Source organism: Grus americana, chromosome 5 (assembly GCF_028858705.1).
Source record: "Grus americana isolate bGruAme1 chromosome 5, bGruAme1.mat, whole genome shotgun sequence".
In the NCBI taxonomy this organism is placed as follows: domain Eukaryota; kingdom Metazoa; phylum Chordata; class Aves; order Gruiformes; family Gruidae; genus Grus; species Grus americana.
Window position 1 is genome coordinate 44,899,802 of NC_072856.1, and position 23,516 is coordinate 44,923,317.

General features: G+C 54.7%; 1 protein-coding gene across 3 annotated transcripts in view; it reads right to left on the reverse strand.

The window, feature by feature from the left end:
- The window catches only part of LTBP2 (latent transforming growth factor beta binding protein 2), a 76,487-nt gene that overhangs the window by 15,117 nt on the left and 37,854 nt on the right, over positions 1–23,516 (reverse strand). For 2 of the 3 annotated variants that reach the window (XM_054826849.1, XM_054826847.1), the window contains exons 8-20: positions 21,922–22,024; positions 13,010–13,084; positions 9,440–9,562; positions 8,790–8,954; positions 7,721–7,951; positions 7,130–7,152; positions 5,669–5,708; positions 5,177–5,272; positions 4,020–4,145; positions 3,707–3,835; positions 3,146–3,265; positions 2,076–2,195; positions 1,744–1,866 (exon numbers count right to left, since the gene is read on the reverse strand). In XM_054826849.1, the coding sequence (XP_054682824.1) occupies positions 1,744–1,866; positions 2,076–2,195; positions 3,146–3,265; positions 3,707–3,835; positions 4,020–4,145; positions 5,177–5,272; positions 5,669–5,708; positions 7,130–7,152; positions 7,721–7,951; positions 8,790–8,954; positions 9,440–9,562; positions 13,010–13,084; positions 21,922–22,024 (1,474 nt within the window). The remainder of the gene's footprint in view (positions 1–1,743; positions 1,867–2,075; positions 2,196–3,145; positions 3,266–3,706; positions 3,836–4,019; positions 4,146–5,176; positions 5,273–5,668; positions 5,709–7,129; positions 7,153–7,720; positions 7,952–8,789; positions 8,955–9,439; positions 9,563–13,009; positions 13,085–21,921; positions 22,025–23,516) is intronic. The other variant, XM_054826848.1, reaches the window with a different exon arrangement.

Genomic DNA, 23,516 nt, shown 5'->3' on the forward strand with positions numbered 1-23,516 from the left:
TGCCTCGGTCTTCACTAGCAAGTGCTCTAGCCACACTGCTCACAGAAGGTAAAGGGAAGGACTGGGAGAATGAAGAACTGCCCACTGTAGGAGAAGATCAGGTTCGAGACCATACAAGGAACCTGAAGGTGCACAAGTCCATCGGACCTGATGGGATGCATCCACAAGTCCTGAGGGAACTGGTGGATGAAGTTGCTAAGCCACTGTCCATCATATTTGAGAAGTCAATGACAGTCCAGTGAGGTTCCCACTGACTGGAAAAGGGGAAACATAACACCCATTTTTAAAAAGTAAAAAAAGGAAGACCCAGGGAACTACAGGCCAGTCAGTCTCACCTCTGTGCCCGGCAAGATCATGGAGCAGATCCTCCTGGAAACTATGCTCAGGTACATGGAAACTAAAGAGGTGATTGGTGACAGCCAACATGGCTTCACTAAGGGCAAACTGTGCCTGACAAATTTGGTGGCCTTCTACAATGAGGTTACAGCGTTGGCGGATAAGGGAAGAGCAACTGATGTCATCTACCAATGTCAGTGCACTTGTGCAAAGCATTTGACACTGTCCCACACAACATCCTTGTCTCTAAATTGGAGAGACATGGATTTGATGGATGGACCACTCAGTGGCTAAGAAATTGATTGGATGGTCACACTCAAAGAGTTGTGGTCAACAGCTCGATGTCCAAGTGGACACCAGTGACCAGTGGTGTTCCTCAGGAGTTGGTATTGGGACCGGCACTGTTTAACATCTTTGTTGGCGACATGGACAATGGGATCGAGTGCACCCTCAGCAACTTGGTCAATGACACCAAGCTGTGTGTTGTGGTTGACGTGCTGGAGGGAAGGGATGCCATCCAGAGGGACTTTGACAAGCTTGAGAGGTGAGGCCATGCAAACCTCATGAAGATCAACAAGGCCAAGTGCAAGGTCCTGTACATGGGTTGGTGCGATCCCAAGGACAACTACAGACTGGGCGGAGAATGGATTGAGAGCATCCCTGAGGAGAAGGACTTGGGGGTGCTGGTAGAAGAGGTCAACATGAGCCAGCAATGTTCACTTGCAGCCCAGAAAGCCAACCGTGTCCTGGGCTGCATCAAAAGAAGTGCGACCAGCAGGTCGAGGGAGGTGATCCTGCCCCTCTACTCCGCTCTTGTGAGACCCCACCTGCAGAACTGTCTCCAGCTCTGGGGTCCCCAGTAGAAGACAGACATGGGACTTGTTGGAGCGAGTCCAGAGGAGGGCCACGAAGATGACCAGAGGGCTGGAGCACCCCTCTTATGAAGACAGGCTGAGAGAGTTGGGGTTGTTCAGCCCAGAGAAGAGAAGGCTCCGGGGAGACCTTATTGCAGCCTTCCAGTACCTGAAGAGGGCCTACAAGAAAGCTGGAGATGGATTGTTTACAAGGGCATGTAGTGATAGGGCAAGGGTTAATGGCCTTAAGCCGAAGGAGGGTAGATTTAGACTAGATATTAGGAAGACATTCTTCACTGTGAGGGTGGTGAGGCACTGGAGCAGGTTGCCCAGAGCAGCTGTGGACACCTCATCCCTGGAAGTGTTCAAGGCCAGGTCAGATGGGGCTTTGGGCAACCTAGTCTAGTGGAGGGTGTCCCTGCCCATGGCAGGGGGGTTGGAACTAGATGATCTTCAAGACCCCTTCCAACCCAAACCATTCTATGATTTTTATGAAACCTCTGGACTGGGTGCATGACACTTCAGAGTGTCTGGACCCACGGCTCCCCAGTACCTTGGCAGCTCTTCCCGTCAGGTGCCACCTCGTAGCCCCGGTAGCAGGAACAGTGGAAGGAGCCGTCCAGGTTGACACACCGTCCGTGAGCACAAGTCCCCTCCACAAGGCACTCGTCCACGTCTGCGTGACACAGCAGAGGGCAAAATGGCATGGGAGGGTGCTCAGGGCCATCCCTGCCACCCAAGCCATGAGGGCGCTGTGCTCTTGCCATGCAGGCTGGCTGCCCATGGGAGAAGGGTGCTGCCTGTTCTCCTGCTCCTTTTGAGGCTTGCAGGGAACACTGCCGTGGGGTGTGAGGGTGCTACCCAGAGACAGCCTGAGCTCCTCACCAATACATCTCCCGTTCCTGGGCTGGTAGCCATCCCCACAGCTGACACACTTGTAGGATCCCAGCGTATTGACACACTTCCCGCTGTGGCAAGGGCTGGGATCCACGCACTCGTTGACATCTGCCAAGAAACACACTCCTTTCAGACTCCCAAAGGCGAACAGTGCAGCCTCTCCAGGATGTCCCCTCCAGCTGCATCCTAGGAGTCCCTCTCTGGGGGACAGCAATGCCCATGAAGAGGTGAGACGAGTTTGCCAGGGCTTAGGCAACACTTCTTATAGTCCCACTTATCACTCAATATCCTATACCCATACCTGAGGGCTGACATAATCCAGCAGTGAAACTCACTGCTGCAGGATGCTGCCAAGGCCAGGAATGCGCATGGGCAGAGAAAGGGATCAGAGAACATCTGTGCAGGGTTGTTTCATCAAGGACTTTCATAACTAGGAAAGGATGCAGCCTCCAGCTCAGGAAGTCCTTAAAGCAAGTGCTTTCTGGAGGCCGTGCTGGGGGACCAGCATTCTGTGCATTCCCTGTTTCCTGTACTGCCTCCTAAAATAGTCTCCCACTCTGTTGGAGATGAGCTACTGAGAAAGGGGGATCTTTGATCAGGCACATCGTATGTTCACAAGCTCTGTTCACACGGCTCTGAAGGGCCCAGGCCAAGCCATGTGAGTGGGATGCTGTGGGGACAGGTGGCCTGAGTCTCTGCAGCCTGCTCTCCCTGCAGTCCACTTGCCAGCACGAGGGTCTGCTCAGAGTCCAGGTGCCTTGAAAATGGATGGGCATCTCCTCCCAGAATGGGAAGCTGGCATGGACTCATTGTGGGGGATCCCCCTGGAAAGGTGGGAGAGGATCTTGGGAGAACTCCCTTCTCTTTGCCCAGAAAAGCCTGACCCTCCTGCCAGCAGAGGAGAGGACAGGCAGCCCTTAGGGAGGGCACAGGGCAGACAGATATGGCGAGTCCTTCCTCCCTTCCAGGAGGAAACACAGAACGGTGAGGGAAGAAGGTGTTCAGCCCTGCACAGGGTGGGTTGGAGGGGCAGGGGAAGAGGAAGCAGCAAGCTTTACCTTCGCACTGTCCTCTGGGGCCCATGGCAAAGCCCTCCTTGCACTCGCAGTGGTAGGAGCCGGGGGTGTTGATGCATTGCTGTCCTCGGCAGGTAGAGGGCTGCTCACATTCATCTCGATCTGGCAACAGACAGGGAGACAGTCCTGAAGTCTTCTCCCTCTGGTGTGGGGAAGGTTGGGTGCAGGAGAGGAGCTGCTCCACCTGCAGCAGGTTCTGCCCAGGGGGCCCATGCTGGGGTTCTCCTCCATCCTCCATCTGTCCTAGCACCCCCTTTGCCATGAAGCAGCGATCAGGGCTGGCATTAGAGGCTCCTGCCCAGATCATCATGGGCAAGGTCCCATCCCCGAGCGAGAAGGAGAGGGTGATCCCCATGGATCAGGCTGTCCATGGCCAGGCCTGCAGAGAGGGAGGGTGTACAGGTGTGCATGTGGGTGTGCAGGTGTGTGTGCACTGTGTGCATTAGTGCATGTGTGTGTGTACGTGCATGAGAGAATGTGAGTGTAGGAGACTGGCGAGACCCTGGGGAGGTGGCAGCCCTGTCCCAGGCGGACACTACTTACCCTCACAGCTCTGCTTGCCCTCTGAGACAACCAGGGTGTACCCAGAGTAGCAGAGGCACAAATAGGAGCCCACGCTGTTGATGCAGCGACCTTTTCCAGCACAAGGATCTTTCAGGCACTCATCTTCATCTGCGCCCAGGCAAGGAAGGAAGACAGGCAGTCACCACCCACAGCTGCCTGCCAGCCCCCTGCCAGCCCTGTGGTGCAGCAGGTAGGCAGGGGCTCAGCAGAGCTGCCAGAAAACCTTCCCCCAGGAGCCTGAAGGATCGAATGGTCCATCGAGGCATGGCAGGCAGAGGAGGTGCCAACCTACCGATGCAGTGGAGGCGGCTGGGGTCCAACGTGTAGCCAGGGTGGCACAAGCAGCTGTATCCCTCTGGGGTGAGCACGCATGTGCCGGCTCCACAGGAGAGGGGTGAAGAGGCACAGCTGCCGACCCCTGGGAAGAGAGAGCATGGGGCTGGGGACATCACCAAGAGGGTGCACAGAGTCTAGTGTCTGCCTTGTGTGCCCAGGACCACACTGGGGAGGCTGCTTTTTCCCTTCTTGGAGAGCGATGCTGAGCCTGCTCCTCCACATCTTCAGGCAGCCTGCACCCGTAGGGCTGCAGGGAGGACATGGCAGATCCCACCGCCTCCTCCGGCCTGAGCCCAGCTGGGATGCCCCAGTCCCCTGCACTGCTCACTTGTGTCCCGGCCCCACAAAAGGGTGATAAGGATGCCTGCCAGCCCCATGCCTTGGAGGAGGGCTGGCAGCAGAGCCTGGCACCTGTGAAGGGGCTCCTTTTGGGGTGGTGCAGGCAGCAGTGGGGGGGGCAGCAGGACACCACACACCCTTTGGCACTGAGCCGGCTGGGGGGGCCAGCCCTACCCCAAACAAAAGGCTATTGAGGAAGATGCATTCCTCAGCAAGGTGCCTCCAACAGGCCTGCTCCCCAAGGTGCTCCAGCCCCCGGCGGAGGGCAGGGGGCCACGCTCCCAGACACTTAAGCAACCCTGGAACAACAGCGTCCTTGTTTCCGGCACAGTAAACAAGCCGCCCCGGGAGCCACATGCCTCCCCTTGTGCTCCCACTTCCCGATGAGTCAGCTCGCGCCGCAGGGGGAACAGGGCCAACGCCACCGTAGCGGGCGCGTGATCCCCCTCGCCCAGCAGCCACTGCTGTGCTGGGCAAGAGAGCTGCAGGTGGGGAAGGGCCCAGAAAGCCAAACACTTTGCTCCCTGTACGGGATCGCTCTCGTGCGTCTCCACAGCCAGATGGCTTTCCCTGGCTAGCAGCAGCAGGGACCAGGCTGGGACAACACCTCAGGGTGGTAGGGCAGGGATTTTTCTTTGGGAAGTCAAGGGGGGCATGTGGGAAGACAAGCAGGCTGGGGAAGACAGAGAGCCCCTGGGTAGATCTTAGGGCATAATTTCCCCATAATGCCAAGCAGAGAGAGGAGGGAAATCCCAGAGAATGGTGGACACATACCCGAGCCCTGCGCTGGCATCTGTGTTGGAGCAGCAGCATCCCAGGTGGTGGTGGGGCCAGGCTGGGGAGGACCACGCCAGGACTCCTCTTCCTCTGCTGAGGAAGAAGAGAGGTGAGGTCCAGCCCCCGATCTCAGGCAGAGGTGCCCACCCAAGGTTTACCCATGCTGTGTAAACAGTCCCAAGAGAGCACATGGGAAGGGGCTGCAGGGTGGCTGCAGCAACCTCATCATCTTGTTATTTAACACAGCCTCTTCCACCTCACTGGAGATCTACCACCTCCCTGCATCCCTACAGCCCCACATCAGTCACCCCAGTGTGGCAGGGGTCCCCTGCACCACCCTGCAAACAGCCCAGCCAGGACCCCATCCTGCCCAGTGCTGGGGTCTGCCGTGCAGAGGGAGCAGCTCCCAGACTTCCTGCTCTCCTCCCTCCTTGCAGCTCTGTCCTCTTCCCCACAACCTCTCTGCTCTCCTGTCAGCTGGGCACTCACCTCTGTGTGTGGCGGGCTCTGCGGTGGCATCAGCAGCGCCCTGAGGGACAAAAACATAGGACTGCTTCTATCTGTGTAGTTGGGATGCAGCACCCCTGAGGCATTTTCCCACCCACCTCCTGGCTCCTTTTGCTCCCCAAGATGTCCCAAGACACTCCAAGCTGGCAGGGCCACTCTGTCTTGAGCACATCAACCTGAGCAAAACACAGCTCCTGGCCGTGCCTGAGGGGCTGCCCACAGAGGGACCATGCCAACACACTGTGCAGGTGAGAACCAGGGCACTCCTACCAGGCAGGCATCTCTGTAAGGTGGCCAGGAAGGGCATCCAGGCATGGTAAATACTGCCACTGTCACCGGCAGCTCTGGAGGGCAGAGGACAGCCACTGCTTTGATCTGCCTCAAGAGTGCTACCTACTGGAAGGGTTCTTGGTGCTAGACACTCTTTCTCAACATCCCCTCCTGGCAAACCTATGGCTGCTAAAGGAGATGTTGGAGCACAACCTGGGTCTCTGCTCCAAGGATCTTTCTGCAATGGACGAAGGAACAGGCAGCTGAGCAATGTAAGTCCCAGACTAGCTCTGCTTCAAAGTTGGAAGCTTTGGTTCCAATTTCTGCCCTGTCTTGAGATTTCTCACGTGTCCTTGCGCAAGTCACTTCATGTCTATGAAGCAGTGATGATGGCACTGCTGTCCCCTCTCTCACAGGGGCTGCAAGTCATTCAGAGGGCTGCTATAGCAAGGAGGCACAGAGATGCTCAGGAGAGATGGCCCAACCTCTACTGACAGCAGGGATCAAGAAACACACATTTTTCAAGTGAGACTCATAATAAAGAAACCCAGCCCTGGGAGAGCCTGGCAGAGAACCAGTCCCCAGGCTGCTCTCATCAGAGAAGGTGAATTCACACAGCCAGTGTGGGAGATCCCCACCTCAACTGCTCTAGTGGAGTTTTTGCTGCACCCACACCAGCACAGGAAGACCTGCCTGTGAGCTGGACTTGAACACAACACTGGGCTCTGTGAAAGGAGCACTCCCCAAACTGACTGCAGCAGTTCCCCTGCTGCCCACCAGCCCTACAGCCAGGCCAGGCTGACAGCAGGGAGTGAGTGCCCACACCTCAGCGAGCTCCGGCCTCAGCCTGGGCTGCCGCCCCAGCCCCAGCAAACACCAGCTGGAGTCAACGCTGACCATGAACTAGTGCAGCAGAGCCCTCAGCTCCTGTTGGTTTGAGCTAATGGCCTCTTAGCAAGGGCTGAATGGGCACATGGCACAGTGTCTTCAGCCACAGGGTGATAGGGTGTGCAGTTTGTATGCTGTTCCCTCTGGCAGCAGCTACTTGCTCTCTTTACCACTCTCTCTGGCCACATTTCACACCTCCCTGTCACCTGTTTGTATGACGTGCCCCTTCCTGCCCATTAAGTTACCATGGATGCACCCAGATATAGCAAGACAAACCTTACTCACCCGTGCAGCAGGAGAAACTTCACCTGGGAAGTCAAACAGTGCATGGTGAGTAGAGACAAGGCAGGCAGGCATCCTCCTCAGACCCTGGCTGCGCTAACTTCACCCCCCTCTAAGACACCGCCACTTAGTCCTTCATGCTCCTCCGCAAGACCTTGTTCCAAAGCCAACACACCCGACTTCTCTCCTGGCACTGTGCAGACCCCAGGAGCTTCCGCTCCAGCAGGTGCTGGCACAAGCAGTTGGTCACACTTCTCTCCAGCTGGGCTGGACAAAAGCCCAAGGACTGCAGTGCCAGGGCTGCCACGCAGACCTGAGGTCCCGGTGGAGGCAGCCTGGCCAGCCAGCACCAACTGTGAAGATGCAATCACAGGAGCCTGAAACACTCAACCTCCTCTCGAAAGGCTTGAAGACGCAGTGTCTCATGCCCTAGGAACACTAGTAGGGCTGAAGAACACCTTGCATATTCATACAGATGAAGAAAGCCCTTATCAGCTAGAAGTCCATCCAAGGGGGCATGGCAGGACTTGGGAATTTGCCCACCCTTGCTAGGGGCCCAGATAGAGCAGCTTTAAGCAGTAGACCCCACACTACCCTCTCCTGCCGAGGTGCCAGGGTGGGGGAACACCTCCAGGACGCTCCCACGCAGGCTGTCCTGCAGTTGCTGTCTCCTTGCTGCCCAGTCCAATGTCCAGTTGCTGCTCTCCCCTTGCTTTTCCAAGCTGAGGGGCAACTCTTCTGCCTCCGCCTTCCTCATCGACAGGCGGATATCAGAGCTGGAGTAGGTGTAGCCATGTCCTGCTGGGCAAATCTCCTTGAAGGCTTCTGCGAGGGAAAATGAAATCAAAGCTTTAGAAGGCAGAGGTTGGAAGGAAGAGGCTGGTGCAGGGATCACCTGGCTTACTGCACCCAGACAAGATGGTGGGACAAGTGGAAGAAAGGTGTGAAGATGGACAGGCATGTATGTGAATGCAGCTACCAGTTTCTCCCATCCTATCATTTTCTGGAGATTTCTAAGGGTTAAATCCTTATAGAAATACATCTGGGATGCAGTGGGTAGATGCTTCAAGCAGAAGGAATCTGCTCAAAGGGCAGGGTGGGTTTTTAACAGGCACTGGCTGGTACTCCCAGACACCAAAAACTAAATCCCTCCCCTGGGTCAGTACTGCTAGGAAGGGATCATGCCAACAGGAAGGTCCAAGCTGAGCCAGGGAACAGATAAAAGTGAACTCCTGGTACCTCATCACTAAGCACTTTGCACATCACTCAAGATGCTCTGCACAAACCACCTGAAGATTTTTCCCAGCCCTGAGGATTTCAGTGCTTTCCCCTCCACTCTACCCCATTCTGAGACATGCCAAACTCATCCTCACCTGGCTTTCATCTCAGCAGAAGGTGTATGAGAGACAAAAGGGCTGTCGAGCAAAGCCAGGCACAGACATGGCTGTGTTCTCCCTCTGGTACAGAGTGGTTTCCCATCAAGGATTTCTCTATCTTCCCAATATTATCCAGGTCTGCTTCCTGGACTGCTGTACCCATCTCACAGGCCAGCACTTGCACCGCTCAGCTCTGGGTCCTGCAGCCATCTGCATGGCAGCAAGTTCAGGCAAGCCCAAACCCCAGTCTAACCAGAGCAGGCAAAGTGAAAGTGGGCATGTCTCACCTGAGCCGGGCATGGGGCACTCCTCGCAGTTCTTCCCCCAGCCCTTGCCAACGCGGCTGCAGCAGCAGATCTGCTGGGTGATGCGGTGGGAGAGGGGGAAGGAGCACACGCCTCCAGCTGCCGAGCGGTAACAGAGCCCCTGCTCCATCGACACCGCTTTGTCCGCTGAAACACAATGGCAGGGTCAGTGATGGAGATCAAGCTCTATGCTCTCCATTGAGAGAAGGGGGACACTCAATCTCTCCCCCTTGGGTCTTCCTCTGCCCGTGCCTCCCAGCCTGTCCCAAGGGCTGCCGCATCCTTTCCCCAGAACACCCCCTGGCCTTCAGCCATCAGGCCATATCCCCAGCAGTGCCAGGCCCAAGCAAATCCAGCTCCTGTGGGAGCTCTCTCAACCCAGGAGACTGTGTCCTCTGATGCCACACCGCAGGCACATCCCCTCCAGGCTCTGCAAGGGCCATGAGATGCCCATGGAGAAGAAATAACGCATGAAGGGGGCCCGAGGCATGGGGACCCATCCTGCAGATAAGTGCAGGACAGCGTAACTCAACTGCACTTGCAAGAGATGCAAAGCATGCTACAGCCTCCACTCAGCTGTGGGATCCTGCTCAGGCCCCTTCCCAAACTGAGGGGTTCCCTGGAGCACTTACAGATGCAATGGCTACGGGATGGGTCCAGCATGGTGCCAGGCTTGCAGGTGCAGCGGAAGCTGCCACGGGTGTTCACACACTCAGCATCTTTGCACAGGCCCTGCATCAAGCACTCGTTGATATCTGTGGACAGGAGAGAGCCTGGTGAGATGCGAGGAAGCTGAGGGTGAACTGAACCCCCTACCCAGTGCCTCCCATTCAGGTGCCATGGACCAAGGGAGTCTCAGCCAGGCTGGTGTCCAAGGCAGCGTCTGCACCAAGCAGTGTGGTGCAGACCTCCGCAGCAACAGTAGTCCCACATCTGCGGCACAGAACTTGCTCACTGCATCTGCAGGAATGGCTCACGAATGACTGCTCTGCTCTGCTTTGCGGTCCTTGTGGAAAACAGATGTGGCCCCTACGGTGAGCCATCCTGGCAGGGTCACTCTTGGTCACATCACGGTTGCTGTTTGCGAGCCTGGACTGGTGAGTCCTGTCTTTTCACCCATCTCTGGACCTGCTCGTATGGAGCTGTCATCCATGGAGGATTCTTGCTGAGAAACTCGGTGCCAGCATGCAAGGAGAGCAGTGACTGATCCCCTCCGGAGGCAGAGGGATGGTGGGCCAGGCTGTTGCTCACAGCTCTGTAGTGTCTTCTAGGAACAGGCTGAGCAAGCGGGAAGTTGCCAAGCTCAAGCCCTGCCTCAAGCTCTGCCTCTGCCCCTGATCCAGCACGCAGCAGACACAGTCTTCGGGAAGGGAGCTGGGCTTATCCCAGGGAAACACCACCAGGTTCACCCATTTGGGTGCTGCAGTAGAGCTACTGGAAGAGCCTGACTGAGAGCAGCTAGGCTCAGGAACAGCTTTCCCAGCACTACCTTATTCCTCAGAGCTGAAGCGTCACTGCTTGGTGGAAGTGGGGGTGTCACACAGCCAGCTATGACAGCTGGAGTTCAGACTTAATGACCTGAGAGGTTTTCCTCAGTCCTGTGCTCTTAAACTTCCTCATTCACCCCACCAGCTGCCCCATACATGGTTGGGACATACAGGGGCCATCAAGACCAGGCCATGATGTTCAGTCAATATGTGCAGCAGGTCAGGGAGGAGTAGGATTTGGCTGTGTAATGCAATGGCTTCTTGCTCCGTACTAAGCACAGGACAGAGTTCATGAGAACAACCAGTGGCCAGACGCCAAATGTGTTGGGAACCCCACTCAGAGAAGAGGCTTGGGCTCTCCGGAGGAGCCTCGGGGCTCATCCTTGTCACTCCCCGGCATGGTTGGAGCACCGTGTCATTCCGACACACCAACGGGATGAAGTGTTTGGCCTCCACATAAGCAAAGGGATTGAAGGGATTAGAGTAATGAGAGCACAAAATAAACAAGCACCAAGGGCTGGGCTTTATGAGCTTAATTTAAAACAGGGCCACATCCCAGTCTCAGTCCAACCCCCTCTATTCCACTGGCAGCAGAGGACCCACCCACAGTGGAAATCCCCGCAGGGAACAGAAGCAGGCAGGCGCACTTGGGGCCACACACTCCTACCCCCTGCAGCATGCCAGGGACGGGGCTAGCCCACAAGAAGAGCCCTCAGGGACCACAAACCGAGATCCGTACGCTGCCTCAGCTGCTTCTTCCCACCCCATGCAAGCCTGCCGATGCTCTTCTGAAACAGCCGCACTGAGTCAGGCAGCCTGTGGTGGAAAGGTGCAGGCTGGTTTAGCCTGGTGCTTGGTGAGCAGAAAGGACCTCACTCAGCAACAGACACTAAGTATATATGGACACCAAGGATATATGAACACCAAGGATATTCGGACACCAAGGTGCCGGTGTGTGTCCTGTGCAGTGACTGCTGTGCATGAACACCTCCCTGCCACAGAGTCTCCAAGACAATCTCTGCCTCATGTCTAGCAACTGCATTATCCCTTCCAGTGCCATCCTTCCTGCTGGTCCCAGCAGCACCAGGGGGTTCCCTGGCTGGATCTGCCAAGCGCTCTGAGACTCGTTGCAGCCTTGTTTCTGCTCAATGGGATGCAGGAAGGAAATTAAAGGAGATCTTGCAGAGATGAACCATTTGTTCCTCTGCTGGAAGGCACCAGAGACAAACCTTTCTGTCCATACAGAACAGAGGAAAGTGGGCTTCTGCCAGGGCCCTCCTCCAGTCACTCATCTGTGCTTTGATGGCAGCCTGCAAAGCCAGAACTCAGCTCCTTCCCAGCTCAGCTCCTCTCCTACAGCCAATGGCCTCAGGAACCATCAGCCCTCGTCCAGCCTCTTGGCTCCCCTCCTGCCTGGGCTGGCCAGAGAAGGCCCCATGTAGCCTCTCCTACAGTCTATCAGCCAAATTGCTCACTCTGGACCCTGACGTAAGGTGCTGGGCTTCCTGACACACGTCCTGCTGCAACAGCAGAGATAGGAAAAGCACCTTGAGGCAGCCGAATGTCTGCAGAACAGTACTTTTCCAGGCCAGCTTACGAAGATGCACTCAAAGGCACAAATCTCTGGTTCATGCTTTTTCCTCTGCAAAAACATCTTCCTAGCCACCTCCACATTGCCATCTCCCTCTGCTCCTCTGAGCCTCTCCCTTCTCCAGAGAGGATGCAAATCCAGAGCAGGCGCTGCAGGTCTCTGCTCGCTGACATGAGTCCCTCCAGCTGCTCTGCTCCTCTGACTCCCATTTGATGTCTCCGGGTAGCTCCTCATACCCGTAGCGCTGTCTGTGGCCACATAAGGGATGAGATCTGAGCACCAAGGAGAATAGAAGCCATTGCATTGTTGAAAGTTCTCCCCCAGGACAACGTGGGGAGGTTGAATCATTAATTAAGTAAGCATGATGGAAAGTCCCAGCTAAAAGAGATGAGTCATTGAATTGCCAGTTCTGGGCTTGCATGGCCGGGGCCCAGGCTCCCTGCTGCATCTTCGAGATGACACCTCTCAGCTTATCATGAATCACAAGAAGGGAACCATAAAATTCCACTTCAGTCAGAGCACGGAAAAAACACAAGCACTGTGGGTCCAAAAGATGACAAATAAACATGAACCGGAGAGAAAAGCAGAGAGATGGCGCCTTCTTCATATGGAGCTGAGGGACTGCGGGAGTGAGAAATGGATAGACCCCAGCAGCATGGGGCAGGCAGGGCAGCCTGGCAGCACAGACAAGTGACATGCTCAGAACAGAAGGAATTGCTTTTATGGCAATCCCCTACTTGTAAATTAACAACTGAACAAGCTGACAACCTTGCCAAATGTTTTCAGGCAACAGAATTTCCGTTGCTTCAGACTACAGGAGAAGTGTTTTACACTCATTCTTAGCAGAGCAGCAACATAGATTCTTACTGGGTCAGTAGGACTTAACAGGTGAGTTTTCTTGTGCTGGCCCAACTACGCGCTGACTACACTGGTCAGCTGAGCCACGTAGTCCAGTGTTACCTGTTCTTCTTTCATCCTTGATGAAAGAACAGAGATTTTTATAAGTCACGTTCTTTGCAGATCTATATCAGGGAGTTACATAATGGTATTTTACTTGTGTAGATAATTACAACTCTGACAGTGGATGTGGGAAGGAGAGACAGATATGGAAGCAGCATCCTTACCTTGGCAGTGGCTCCGATTCAGCCTCTTGTATCCCTGAGGACATTCCACCTGCCCATTCTCAATCACAGGGTGAGCTGGGAAGAAAGCAAACAGTGTGGGATGTTGGCAGTAGAGCCAGACACCAGCATCCTACCTTCTCTCTGCCCTCCTTGCAGAAGGGGAAGGGTCCCTAGGTCTGCCTTGGATGGGCCTCTGATGGTTCCCAGGGCAGAGGGAAAGGTGGGACCAGCCACATTTCCCAAGCAGTGTCTTCTGCTGCTTGGCAGGTGCCAACCTGGTGACCCAGAGGTGCTTCACTGTGTCAGCTTGGATAGCCAGGTGGGATCAGAGTCAAAGGAATGACAGCGATCCTCGACAAGATGCTGAAATAACAGCCTAGGGCCTGTTTAGTACATTCGCTCCCTTTTTTACTGCATGTGATTTCATGCCCCGATCACTCTCATCAAAGAAAATTTCAAATTGCTGCTTAAAATAGTTTTGTGGGTTTCAAAATGGCCTATAACCCACACAATTAAATATCTCCAAATATTTTAAAGGCAAGTAAAATGTGGCCCATAAATTCCAAGGAGGTCAAATTTAGGCACCATATTTTGGAGCAAGGGAAAGGGAATCCAGGGGTGACAGACTGAGAAATGAGTAAGCACGGGGTGGGGTAGGAAGAAGGGTGCTTTGCCTAAGGATGGGATTTTCCCAGGGTGGGGTTTCTTTTTAATTTTCTGGACCGTATGCTTGGAAACAAGTGCATGTAACAGCTAAGACACTGTCCAGCTGTATTCCCACCACTCGAATTCCTCCCGCCTGGCATCAGTAGCTCACACCCTGGTGTCATACATGGAAAGCCCTCCATGGTGGCAACAGCCGTATCGAGGATCTGGCAGATTTCTAATGCATTGCAGCTTTCGAGAACCAGAGACAAATTGAGACCATCCTTGTGGCCGGAGATGGTCGGAAAGAGCCTGCAAAGGTTAAGAACACAAACAATGCACTGGGGGCAGAGAACAGGTGTGTCCATAACTTTTTGCCTTGGACACTTTGATCCTATAGTGCAGTTTAAAGCCATTCTAGGATGCTTCTTGAAAGGCAAATGTTAAGGACCAGCCTCCTAGGATAAAGGTGCTTGGGAAATAAAAGACAGGAGAACAAGTCATTCACCAACCTGTACCTGGAAAAGAGAATAGAAAGCCTGGTTTCCCCAGGAACATTAAATGAAGCTACAAGGTTTTCCAGGTGCAGAGAGATCCTCCAAGGCTGGATGAATGATTAAGACAAAAAAGATCTATTCACTCCCTTCAACAGTTCAGTCACGAATTGTAAGCAGGAGGTGCTTACAAATAACCAGATGTTAGGGGTGAGGGCGTTGCTGGTGATACTGGGAATTGCTGGGTACATTTCCAACCTTCTGGGAAGAGAAAAACAACCCCTGGCTCACAGGCTCCAGGCTCAGTGCTCCGGTGGGATTCCAGGTCCTCCCACACTGCAGCCTGTGGGCTCAAGGCTGCCGACAGGCATTAACTGTGCTTGGAAGCATCTGAAAGCCTCAGCATGATGTGATAACAGATGCTCAAATGAAGCAGCATCGTTATGTGCGAGCCCTCCGACGGGGAGCCAAGCATGCCGGAGATCAAAAAGCGATGACATGTGTCAGAGCCCCGCTCCCTCTCTGAAAAGCCTTTGTGGAGAAACAGATCCTGCAGCATCCCTCTGCCAGATGCTGCTGGGGAGAGGGCAAGGCAGAAAACACCAGCGATGGGGGGTAAGCGTGCAGGTCTCATGCCACCTCAGCACTCATACGACTCCAGTCTGCAGAAACCTGCAGCTCGTTACTGCAGCAAATCACTCGTGAGGCTGCGGACAAATGTCTCAATTTTGCAAAGAAACCCACGTTCCCTGGAAAGAATAACTGTAATGTAATGTGAGCAGATCTCTCTGTACCAAGGAGAACCAAGACAGTTTCTGAAGTACTGGATGGAGCCTGCTCTCTTTCTGCCAGGACCTGGCCGCAAGGGAAGACAGCGTGTGGCTGCAGGAGGATGTAAGCTATTAACTCGCAGCTTTGTACTTGGTTACTCAAGTAGAGGACCATTTCCTTCTACAAGCTCTGATGTTGCCGAACTGCAGCAGAGATGGCCAAAACCCCCTGAAAACCAGCCTAGGACACCCGAGTTTCCTGCAAAGGGGATCGGCATCCACCCCTCTCCCACGCAGCTGGTACAACTGGGAGACTGGCTTTGGAGGCTATTGCTCTGGAACCCAGCAAAGGGAAAAAGCCAGTCTGATGATCAGAGAGGGCAAAAATCTGTCAGCATCCATAGCCAGAGGGGTCTTGGCCTCCTGTGTCTGTCTGTCTGTCTATACTCTCTCCAGGAAGGGGTTCTCTCAGAGCCTGAGGCTGGGGATGGAGCAGCCGAGCTGCATCTGTCAGGCAGAGGGATTTCAGGCTTGCTGAGGGCAGGGAGCTCTGGCTCCTGATACAAGGGTGCAATTTCAGAGCCTCACCTCCTGGGCACTTCAGCTCCACGAGTGCTGTACCGAAGCGATGTGCTTACCAGGCACCTGCACACCAGGGCTCCCCCTCGGACTTCCTCATCGCTCCCTCCAGCTCTGCTTCATCCCACTGCCCTGTGCTGCTTTCTGCAAGCTCTGCAGGCACCGGGCATCCCTGACAGGGCTGGGCTTGCACAAAGGAGTGTATGTGCAATAAGTTCACAGACCCAGAAAGGAGGTGAGTGTGAAGCAGCCACAGCCCAGGACTCCCACCAGCACTTTTGTCCCCAGCTAGAACAATGCTTGAGCAGAGCACAATAAGATGGGAAATGAATGCACGGAAATCGGGTAGAGGGATTTTGCAGCCTAGGAGGATGATCTTTAAGCAGCTAGGCTATTTTTCCATCATTTCCCAGGAGAAGAGGCTGTACCCAAGGGCCCTGGCTACCCAAACACTGTCTGAAGATGGGATGAAGAAGCTCAGGCTCATGGTGAAGTGGAAAGAAACCGCTTCTAGTGGTGGTAGCTGCTAGGGCCTGAGCAAGGCAAGGCTTGTAGGCTGAGATAATACATTGCTTTAGGCCAGCCAGTGTCACACTGTTAAAAGGGAAAGAGGCAAGCCTGCAGTCAGATGAGAAGTGAGGAAATGCTTGGCTGCTGAAAGCTAGCCCATTTCTTTCAACTCTTTCCATTTATCATACAAAAGGCATTATCTCTCTGAGAAACCTTGCCTTGCTGAACTCCTTTGCCATTGTCAGGACTCACAGACGTTTCTGGAGACCCTGGATCAGCTCCACAGAAGAACCCCCACCCCAGCTGGACCCTGGACATCTCCCCAGGCCCACAATGGGCACAGAGCAGTCAGGAGGGTGGCTGTGGTGTCTCTGCTTGCCCTGGGTTTTCCAGCACGTGGGAGATGAAGAGAGCCAGAGTGCAAGGTCTTGTGGCATCTGGAGTGGTGGGGGTGGTAGACCCAGTCAAACCTCAGCCTAGTTTAGTGTAAGCAGAGAAGATCAGCCTTCACTGCAGAGAGGACCTCAGCTGCTGAACTCAGTGGCAGAAGAGCAGAGCAGCTCAGACCCCACAGCAGCCTCCAGAGAGAAAACATATTGGAGATGCCAGACCAAGAAGTAGTCAGGGCTGTGGCTGTGGGGATGAGCTGAGTTCCCAGGCAGAAGGGACAAGAGGGAAAGGACCCAAATCCTTCAGTCCAGAACTGTCATGACTGCCCTCCTCTCCTCCAGGTGGTCTGTGGGAGGCAGCTGCAGCAAGACTTTCTCCAGTGCCCCAACAAAGCCTGCAGTAGCAGGGATGGGGAGGGCATGCACCAGTGCTGATGTGCGATATGAAACTAAGCCCTCTGCTCTACTCGTGGTCAATAAAGATCTTCAAGGTGAAAAAGATGCTTGAAGGAAAAAAAGACCGGTAATTGCTGTTGGCCTTTGGGGTCATTTCAACAGAGAACCTCATTCTGCTTCGACAGTGGCTTCCAGCTGGGACACAATACCTCTGTACCTAAAAAAACCTCACTTTTGCAACATGGTGCTGCTGTGTGCTGAGATCATGGGCAAAACAAGCACTCTGCAGAACAAGGCAGTCCTGAAAATGCTGTGCTTCCTCAGGTTAAGCATTGCTTTCAGCTTCTTTCCCCACCTCTAGCCCTTCTTTACTGTCCCGGACAGACTCCCTGTGGTACATGGTGTAGCAGTTGCAGAACCAGCCCCCTCCGTAGCCTCCTTCCCATATTTCCTTTTTTTTTTCCCTGTATCCTCCCCAATCTGATCGCAACAAGAGCAGACCAAGGGGTTGATTTTCAAGGGGCTTCCTGTGGCTGTTTCAATGCCTGCAGGCACGGCGCAAGGGAGCGTGCGGCTTGTGGAGCTGCTCGGTGTTTCTGATGACGACGGCTCCATGGGTGAGCTGCCACCCCTCTCGCAGTGGGAGGTCTGTTTGGGGAGTGCTGCGGACGCCAAGCCAGACATTACAAGATCCAACTTTCCAGTGAAATTCAGACTTTTCTCTAGGACAAAAAACTTGAAAAAACATGGGGAGTGGGAATAAAAACAAAACAATAGCCTTCAAAGACTTGTTTCTTAATGCAGTTAAAACCCATAGGCAGGAGGAGGGAAAGCAGCCCAGGATGATCTGCAGTGAGCACAACCGGTGAGTGTGCAGCCCAGCCCACGCTCAGGCTGACTGCAGCCTGAAATAAGGGACAGTGGGCACCAAGAAACCAGGACCTGGAAGATGTGGGTTTACTGCTGCAGCCAGGAAGTCTCCCAAACCCCTGCAGAAAGGTGAGACTTGTAGCTCCTGCACAGTACAGGAGAGGGTGTCCATCACTGGTATGAGCTTCTCCTGGAGCGCTGCTGATTGCAGAGCTGTGTGGTCTCAGGGACAGAGAGAGGGTGGAAGAGCGCCTCGCCTTGCCTTCAGAAAAAATCTGTTACCAGTTTCCTTTATCCTCATGTGCCTGAGGAGGGCCAAGGCTTTAGGGAAACCAGTGTCCAAATCCTGGGGTCTGTGTCGACCTGTAGCTTGGACCTTGTTGGTTTTAGTTTGCATGGACCATCTCTTGACCTTGTTCCAACACATTCTTCTCCACGGACCACTGTATACCCCAAAATACTATGTGGTCTTGCAGGTAAGCAGGAGTAGTTTTGCCCAGCAGTGTGCCCGCTACTAGCCCCACATCCTGAGCTTGCCACAGGACAGGACATTGCTTCAGCACAGCTTCCTCACCAGCACTGCTCTAATACCCTGCCGGTCCTTGGGCTCCCTCCCAGACACATCCAAGTGTCTTCTACTTCAGCTGCTTCCTCAGTCTGATTCCCTTTTTGCACCATCAGTCTTCTCCAAGTTTTACCTTCCAGCTCTCATATCTTCTTACATTGGTTCTAGCTTTTCAGCGTGTGCTCCAGCACCTCCTCCGAGTACTAAAGACCCAGGAGGGTTATTGGATGTCTCCATCTGATTTATCCTATCTTGCCAGGGCAGCACATTTCATCCAGACATCTCCAGCCAGAGCTGAAGGACTGCAGCCGCATGACAGCATGCAGATGTCCTGCCACTCTCCAGGGCCCTGCCTCCAGCTTATCTCTTTCTTTCATGGTTTGGGTGACAGTCTTGATGCCAACAGCTCACAGAGCAAGCTCTTGGCTTTCCCCTTCTCCTAGGGCTGTATCTGACATATCCTGGGAATCCCATCTTCAGCTCTCACTTACATAAGCAACAGCAAACTCCCAGCAACTTCTACTGTAGCCTGCTTGAATACCCATCTCTGTGCCCACCTCTCTGAAGGGGCCTAACAATACACACCCTCCCAGGAGCAAACCAGACAGCCAAAAGCCTGAGTAGGGCCTAAGGAAACCTCTGAGACTAATGTAACACCCGCTACAGAGAGTCCTGGCCAGGTCAACCCCATCCCTACCTTAATTCTGAACTCAGGTTTTAACAAAGTCTCCTTAGGATGCAGACAAAGCATTCAAGTGCCTTGGCTTTTCGATGCTGGGCAAAACACAAAAAACAGTGGGGATTGGTCATGGCAGGTTCTCTCGGACAGATGCCTGCCTCCGATTCTTCTTCTTCTCTGATGTCTTTCTGCACACAAACATGTACCGAACATGAAAGCTGCAGTCGACAGAGACATCCGGAGGTATCCAGACTCTACTAACAATCAGTGTCTCGGGCAGACAGTCAATCCAAACAAGTTCTCCATTTGTCTAGCTCTTGCCTGGCTGCACTTCTGTACATTTGTAAGTGTTTACACTGAACTAGTTTCTGCCATTTCTGTCTCTGGTTGCTGGAATTAAATTCCCAGTGCTGTCAAGTCTGCTCTGGTGCACGCCTCCCCAGGACACATAAGTGCAAGGAGAAGTTCTCTCCGAAGACCACAGTGCCAAGAAGAAAGCTGGAAACATCCACTGGACATGTTATCTCTGTCCACGAGACACCAGGTCACTGAACTACAGCCCAGTGACTTTGAGTGAGCACAAAACAGACCAGCAAGACCAGGAGACAGAAGGGATGTGAGAGTGGAATGTGGTCTACAGGCCGGAATGATGCAGAGCGATGCCTTCACGCTGGACAGGCATGGACCTGGGTGCCCTGGCAGAGGAGGCACGGGGCAATGAGAGGTCACAGTGCTTGGTGGCTCTGTTAGAGCACTAAGGCCACAGAGGAAGGACTGTTTCCCTGGCTCCTCTCTGGGGTGAGATCTCTTTTCTGTGAAGATAGCACACCAGAAAAAAGCATGCCAGCCACCTGGGCTTCTCACTTCACAACAGCCGGGCTCTCTTAGGCTGCTTCCGTCAAGTGTCTGCCTTACAGCTCCCTTCACTTGCACTGTGTGGTCTCCTGCATGTGGGGCTGGTTATGGGGCAGTCAATCAGAGGTAGCCAAAGGAGGAAGATACTTGCACACAATTAAAGAGGATGAAAATGGCCCCTTCAACTAGCCTGGATTCCTGCCAAAATCAACAAGAGCCTTTTGGTCTCCAAGGGGGAACTTTATTGCCCAAAGCCAGAGGGACTCAGAATGTGATTTTCTTGCGGCACAGGAAGACGGAAGACCCATGGGGATACATTTTTCATATCCCTGTGGAATTAATTGGAAAAAAAGCCAGACAAGCATCTGTCCACTCAATGAAGACCAGCAGTAACAACCTCCCTTGAGTTTCAGCCGCTGCTGGGACACAGGGCATGTGCTGAGCTGTGGAAGCGGGACCTGCTGGCAGCAAAGAGGCATTTCTTAAGTGCATTTGCTCCACTGGCTGGCTGAGCACATGGGGGTATTTTGTACCTGTTTTCTTGTCTTGGAAGCCTATGATTAGAGACACATTTTGAAGCCTGAAGATCTAAGTCCAGCAGAGCAATCACTGCTGCGGCTCTGGCCGCTAAGTGATACCTAGCATCCTGGCACGGAGAAAGAGGAAAGAGCTGTAGAGACTTTGCAGCCATCTGCAGCCTAACCAAAGCGTTAAGCAGCCCCTCTGTCTCCTAATGGGGGATTACAGAGAGACAGGGCAAGAAACGGGGGGACTGCTGTGAGATGGGGAGGAGAAAGCCATGACTGGGGATGCAAAGGTCAGGGATGAAGAGGAGGCGGCTGAGGTCTATGTAGGGCATTTCTGTGTTTGTGCTGAGCCCCAGTGGTCCTGTGGTCACCCTCATAACCACATGTGCCCCAGGCTCCCTTGGGGCTGGCACACGGATGAGGGCAGGCAAGCAGCAGCATGGCCCAGGGCCACAGCAGAGCCGTTCAGAGCAGGAAGATGACAGCAATCAGAGCTCCCCAGATCTGCACTGGGTTCCAGGATGCTGACAACCTCGTCTGTGATTGTGAGGAATTTGGCTCCAGCCAGCCCTACCCCTGGCTGAGGAGGAACTGAATCGAGGGAGAACAACAAGATGCGAACAGCTCTTGGGAGTGTGTGTGCAAGCGAGAGGGACAGCATCTGGGCAGAGCTAGAAAGCACCAACAACACACTTGCACAAAACCTGCTGCCTTGGACACCTCCACTCTCCTCAGGGGTCAAAGTCTCCCACAGCACTGGGTCTGTTTAATTTAGTCCTTCTGTACAGCGAAGGCACGTGAACGAGCAGCCAGGCAGTGATGAAAGAGGGCCATCAGGCAGGGGAGAGGTGAGCAGCTCCCCATCTGCATTGCACCAGACACACGCACCTTGCCCTGCACTGGACCCGGTCAGCACCAGCTGCCAGAGCTGCTGTGCCCACAGGGCTGCCTCTCCCAGCAAAGAGTCCTTCAGTACGGTCTCTCCACCATGATGCGGGATGGGGGCTGTGGTGCAAGGGGCCGTGCCCATTACGGAGCACCCTGAGCGAAGCAGCTGAGGAATCCCCGTCTCCCGTTGGATCAGTCCATCCAGCTCCCGAGCGCAGCAGAAATGGAGCTGGACGCCCGTGCCCCTGGAACGGACTCCGGGAGCGCTCCTGCCAATTGTTTGATGTAGTGTTATTTCCAGAGCCCCTGCCAAACCCATGTCAGGCCCAGAGCAAGCCCGTAACTCTATAGGGCCAAGTCTGCAGCCTTCTCCACCGATCTAGGACTGCACCTCCTAAAACCATGGCCACTCTTTTCCCGTTTCTCCCTCCGAGTGGGGCTGGCACAGTGGGAACCACAAGTTGCACCAGGGATTTGCAGGGGCAGTTTGGGAAGAAAGCACTGAGCCTGGGGCCAGCACCCAGACCAGAGCACTCCTCGGGGCAGCAGCGGAGCAGGCATGGCCCCGTGCACTGCCTCAGACACGCTGCCCATCTCTGAATGCCTTGGGCAAAGGACAGCAACGCAGCAGGGCACCCATGGCTCTGCTCCATGCCTCCTTGGCCGTGTGAGGCAGCCTGACTATTTTTGATTGCCGAGGGTGCGGGCCATCCCTCACGCCACCCTGAGTGGCAGCAGCACTCACCTGGCCGGGGGGGGCAGGCCAGGCACCGGTCTGCACCCCAAAAGAGCCCCACGCTGCCGCAGCAGTCCTCCAGCTTGGTGAGCCCCGGCAGGGGGTTGGTGCACTGTGGAGAGAGGACCAGAGGATCAGGCTTCTGCGGGACGGGCAGGGGACACCCACCCATCCGCTGCAGCCGGCTGGCGTGGCAGTGGCAGAGCCGGCACAGGGGACGATGGTTTGGGGGTCAGAGGCTGGCACAGCCCTCCCAGCACAGCTCCCCACGGGGACATGGCAGGACCGGGGATGCAGTTTAAGACAGTAAACAGTTGTGCAGACAGAAAAACACAAGAGTCCCTCGACTGCACCTCTCAGAGGGGAAGGGGACATCAAATGGAGCAGGAGACAAACCAGAGATGATATCACCCGGCAAAGCCCTGGGATCAGCCCCGTGCCTGGCTGATTAGCCAGCAAAGTGGGTGCACCACTCCAGCCCGGCGGGGAGCCTGCGGTCAGGCACTTTCCTCTGCTTAATAAGTCTCTCTTTCCCACCCCGCTCACCCCCCCCCCCCCGGCAAGGCCCTCTGGATTACAGGCTTCCCCATTAGAGCGGAGCCGCCGCGGCCCACAGGCCGGAGCTGGCCCCCGTCCAGGCGCGCGTGGCCGCCTGCCCAGCGCTCGCATACCGATCGGCTCGGCTGCAGCCGAGCGGAGAGAGGCGAGTGCTCCCCACCGGGCTCCTCACCCTCTCCTGGGCATGGCATCACCCTGGCTGGGCGAGGTGGGAGCACAGCAAGGGCAACCCCCGCTGCCTCCCTTGCTCCCCCCAGAGTATCTCCCATAGCCTCTCTGGGCATCCACAAGCATCTCCGGGCATCATTATCTGCTCCCGGGGCAGACAGCCACCCTCTCCCCATGGAGGAGCGGGGCTTTTCCAGTCTCAGGGTCTGATCTCATTTATTTTTGTGCTAGGCAATGGCTGAGAACATATCCTGCTAGGAACAGCTTGGATGGGAGTGACTGAAGGAGGGGATGGGAATGGGGAGCAGCCCCCCAGAAAGGGCTGGGGAGCAGTGGGGAGGGGGCTGAGCCCTAGGCTGCCCAGCCAGGGGTCTCACTGAGCACGAGCTGCTCCAGGGAGCTCACAGGTGTTCCTGTGGGTGCCAAAAACCTCCGATGCTTTTCCAGTGACGCAAGAGAAACATATGGGGAAAGACAAAATAAGAAATTACGATGACTGCGGGACAGGGGTGAGAAAGCCCCTCACGTGCGTTTGCTTCCCAAGCCCCGACCAAGCTGCCCGGGAAGGCGTCGTTCCATGGAAATCAGACTTTCATTTATCGTCTGAGAGGGAAAGGAATTTTCCTATGTTTTATATGTTTCCTACAATAATCGCAGAGCGTGGCTGTAAATGTTGCTATAAATAGGGCACCCTTTTTAAACAAGACTGTGTGCGAAAGCCATCAAGTCTGGGCTGCACTGCCCCAGGGCACAGCCTAACGGGGCAAGGCAGCAAGGTTTCCATGATGGGCCAAAACAAGGGTTTTTCTTCCCAAGTACTAACACACTGGCTTCCATGCCCACAACACCCGGGTGATGCCCACACTGATGCGAAAAAG